This window comes from Hevea brasiliensis, chromosome 18, assembly GCF_030052815.1.
Source record: "Hevea brasiliensis isolate MT/VB/25A 57/8 chromosome 18, ASM3005281v1, whole genome shotgun sequence".
Classification (NCBI taxonomy): domain Eukaryota; kingdom Viridiplantae; phylum Streptophyta; class Magnoliopsida; order Malpighiales; family Euphorbiaceae; genus Hevea; species Hevea brasiliensis.
Window position 1 is genome coordinate 28,454,525 of NC_079510.1, and position 4,666 is coordinate 28,459,190.

General features: G+C 32.2%; 1 protein-coding gene across 1 annotated transcript; it reads left to right on the plus strand.

Moving 5' to 3' along the window:
- The first annotated feature begins 527 nt into the window (after window positions 1–527).
- Window positions 528–3,348, plus strand: LOC110671177 (BOI-related E3 ubiquitin-protein ligase 1). Its single transcript, XM_021833568.2, has 4 exons — window positions 528–1,679; window positions 1,786–1,871; window positions 2,004–2,395; window positions 2,486–3,348. The coding sequence occupies exons 1-4, from the start codon at window positions 1,633–1,635 to the stop codon at window positions 3,026–3,028; spliced, it is 1,068 nt and encodes a 355-aa protein (XP_021689260.2). The 5' UTR covers window positions 528–1,632; the 3' UTR covers window positions 3,029–3,348.
- Window positions 3,349–4,666: the final 1,318 nt, after the last annotated feature.

Here is a 4,666-nt window from a genome sequence, read left to right on the forward strand (position 1 = left end):
GGAATTCATTAAGAGAGCATTATTATTATTATTATTATTATTATTATCTTTTAAAACAACCAATATATGAAATGGAAATCTTATTAAAAATTTTGAAAGTATTATGATATTTGCAAATCCTTCAATTAAAGAATCATTTGACATAGTCTTAAGCTAAATCTTCATCAACCACCAACCTTTTAAGCAGAGGGAATAAAAGAACTGAACCAACAATCTTCCATTCAATTAGGTTTGAAGTTTTCTAATCTAATCTCTTACATATATAGGATAAACTATATCACAAGTTCACAACAATGAAACAAGGAAACCACAATTCAATCTTCTAAACTAAGTCTAGTTTTTACAAATCACAGACTCAAATTTTTTTATTTAAAGAAAAAATAGAATATTTTTTGTTATAGAAAAAAAAATCATGTAATTATAATAAAATACAAATTTTCACATCATTAGAACAATCTATTTTCTTTCTATCATCTAGAAAAAGAAATAAAAAAAAAAAAAAGAAAAAGAATGATGAGATTGACAACTGAGCAATGGGTGGACAATTGAAGCAGTAGTTTAATTTTATTACTTTCACTTGAAGGGTTCCCATTGTTAAAAAAATAAAAAAGACAATATATTCCCAAATAATCTTAAAATTAATTTCTTTTTCTAAAATTAATATAATTTCTAAAAATAATATATAAATAAGTTAAAAAAGAAAAAGCTGGCGAGAGAGGTTCATATGGGCCCATAATACAAACAAACCCAGAGGCTGAGGGAGGGCTGCACACCTTCCCACCCGTCTCCACCGCTTACAACTACTGCACATCAGAAATCCATTGATTTTCTCTGTCTTTTATTTTTTTAATTATTTAAAAAAAGGAAAATATTTAATTATATTATTATAAAAAATAATAAAAATGCAGTACGAGTATTGGTGTTGATGATAACAAACACGAGACTCCTCCTTAAGAAAAGCCAACCCCCACGAGAAGGAGAAGAGTTGAGAAAAGCAAAGGCCAACAACAAAGAAAGAAAGAGCAGAATAAGGTGTCTCTCTCTTGTACTGATTCGTTTTAATCGCATCTCTCTCTCCTTCGACTCCTATTCCCTAATATCCTCTCTCTTCGCTTTCCCCTCCCCATATATATAATGCAAACATACAAACAACAGCAAAGCAAAAGCATATATATAGGAAAGGAAAGTGGGTGATGAGAAGAAGTGTTATGGTGGTGGTGGTAGCATTAGTGTTGGATTTGTTTGTGGTGGCCTTTCAATAGACATAATTCCATTCCTTTGATTCTCTTTCTTTAAATTCTCTCTCTTATTTTTTTTCTTTATATTTATAAGAATAATTAGGAGAAGAGGAGAAGAATAGTTTGGGAGTAAGAAGTAGCTGTCTATCTCATTCTTTTACCTGTCATTGAAGAGTCCGCCTTGGCTTGGGGGGCATCAACTTTTCATGCTTCTTATGTGTTAGCGTTATTGCTGCCTTTCACATTGCTCCATAACTTCATTTACCATTCCCTTTCCTTCCTTCCTTCCTTCCCTCTTATTTGTTCTCCTTACCCCAATACACATACGCACCGAAGTTTCATTTTTCTATCTCTCTGTCTCTCTGTTTCTCTCAATCCTTCCATATATCGATCAATGGCTGTGCAAGCTCAATACCCTTCAAATATCCTCCTTCTAAACAGGTTTATTTCCATTCTTTATCCCCTTTTCTCCCTCTGCATTTCTTTTCAAGCTTTCACTTATCCTCCTTTCTCTCTGTTTTGTTCTGTTTTTCCATTAATTTTGCAGAAACGGGCAAGAGGGTCATGATTACTCATTGCAACCCCAACCAGGAGGATTTCTTGATCAATCCCATATGCTATTCACCAATGGAGGTTAGCCAAATCCCTCTTCTCTCTCTCTATTTCTTGGATTTATGGACTGATACTAACGTTGAAATACGAAAAAGCTGTAAACTTTGAGAATAATAATACTAGTAATCAAGATTACAAGATATGTGCCTGCAGGGACTAATAATCCACGAAAGAGAGGAAGAGAAGTGGCATCAGCAGCGGCGGCGGCGGCAGCAATTACAACGACCACTGGTGGCATCACAACAGGGCCAACAATCCATCCATTCTCTATGCAATCTCAAGCTCCTCAGCTAATAGACCTCTCCCATCTCCACAACCAGCAGCACCTATCCCAACCAAATGTTGTCTCCACGGGCCTCCGTTTATCTTTCGGCGACCAACAACAAATGCAACAAAACCACCATTATCAGCAGCAGCAACAGCAGCAACAACAGCAACAGAGTTTTGTATCCCAATCATCTCCTTTCTTGTGCTTATTATCAGAAGATTTTGCCACCCAAATTAAACGCCAAAGAGATGAGATAGACCAATTCCTTCAAGCTCAGGTACCCATCTTTTTTTTTTTTTTGGATTTTTCTTTTTCTGGGTTTGGTTGTTTTACGCGGATGAAACGAAATGGGTCATTTCCCGTATAGGGAGAGCATTTGAGGCGCACATTAGCCGATAAGAGGAAGAGGCACTATCGTGCGCTGCTGAGCGTAGCGGAGGAATCAATAACCAGGCGATTGAAGGAGAAAGAAGCCGAAGTCGAAAAAGCCACTCGACGTAACGCAGAATTAGAGGCACGCGCCGCCCAACTCAGCGTGGAGGCACAGGTTTGGCAGGCAAAGGCTAGGGCACAAGAGGCTACGGCTGCATCGCTGCAGGCGCAACTGCAGCAGGCGATAATGAGCGGAGGAATGGTGACGCAGGATAACAGGAGAGGGGACGAAGGCGGGATAGGATGCTCTGGGGGAGTAGATGGACAAGCGGAGGATGCGGAGTCAGCGTACGTTGATCCGGAGCGGGTAACGGTGACGGCTGGTCCAAGTTGCAAGCGTTGTCGGAAACGGGCGGCGACTGTGGTGGTGCTGCCGTGTCGGCATCTGTGTCTCTGTACAGAATGTGACCAAGCGGCACAAGCTTGCCCACTTTGTCTCCAAGTAAGAAATTCCAGTGTTGAGGTTTTTCTGTATTAGAACCCAATCTGAATGAGTAGGCTTAGGCCCATGAATCGGCTCAGCCCATTTCAGATTGAAAGGTTTTAGAAGGGAAAGAAAAAAAAAAGGAAAAAATTGAAAAAAAATAAATAAATAATGCTGATTAAAATAAAATTACAATTTCTTTTTTTTTATTATTATTTTTTGGTTTAAATATGAGCTCAAAGGCTTTTTTTTTTTTTTAATCCTTTTTGGTTGCCCCTCTTGTAGTGAAGTACCTAGAGGTAATGTACATGGCCGCATGGATGGTGGCATTTTTTTTATTTAATTCATATATAAATTCTTTTATTTTTATGTCATTTTGATTTTTTTTTTTTCCTTATTTTCTTGTCTTATAATGCAATGGAGATTGTGCTTCTGGTTGGGTTAAGCACAAATCAAATCATTCATGTGGCGAGACAATTAAGAAAATATAATTAAAATTAATTTTTTTTGTAATTTTTAAAATTTATTATGAATTTTCTTACTTTTTTTTTAATTTAAAAATAAAGTAATATGAATCATTTGATAATGACTAAAATTTATTATTATTTCGAATTTAAAGCAAATACTTGAGTTTGTTTCTATAAATGCGTTAAAATAAATTTTAATGGTGCTTTTATGGTTATCTTATTTTTAATTTATTTTTGTATATGGGAAGTTTTTATGGTAATTTTGTTTTTTGTAAAATAAATCTTACTTTGTCACTAACTATTATTAAATAAATTGTTTAAATTCAATCAAATGGTAAACATACAAAATACAAAATAAAGAAGATATCAATTTTATTTTATAAAATTTAAAGTTATGAATTATTAATGGAATTTTTAAGAATTATTAATGGAATTTTTTGTTGGTAGTTCAATAAAATCTGTTGGTAATTAAAATTACTAATAGATTATCAACAGATTATCAGTGAAAAGATGTCAAATCTATTAATATTTATAAATAAAATTTTCGTTGATATTACTAATGGAAAGAAGAATCCATTGATTAATTAATCATTCAATTATTTTACGTTTACAAATTACCGATAAATTTTTTTAATCCATTAGTAAATTATCAACATATTTACAATCTGTTAGTAAATTATTGATAAATTTAAAAAATTTATTGATAATTTTAACATTTATTTTTTTATATTTATTTTTTTGACGAATTTTAAAAATCATTGATAATTACCAACATTTTTCAATATTTTAATATTTTTATAGTGAGATATGTTTATATATATATATATATATATATATATATATATATATATATATATATATATATATAGACGAAAGTGGTGGAGTTTAATATGGTTAATTATAGATTAATAATCTAGCCAATTTTTTAGGAGTTATAGTGGGGAGGGAAATTGCTAATAAGATAGTAAATTGTTGTCCACAACAACCGAAAGCCTTATTAAGATGCACATAATTAGTGGTAGTAAACAGTTAGGATTGGCGTAGGAGGGTAATTTTAGATTAAAAATTTATTTAAATTACTTATTATTTTAACTATTTAAATTATTATTTTAATTTTAATATAAAAATTTTAAACTATTTTGTTAATTTTATCATTTTAAATTAAAATATTATTTTTTAAAAAAATTATTTATTTAATTTTTAGATTATAATTTAAGTTTATCAA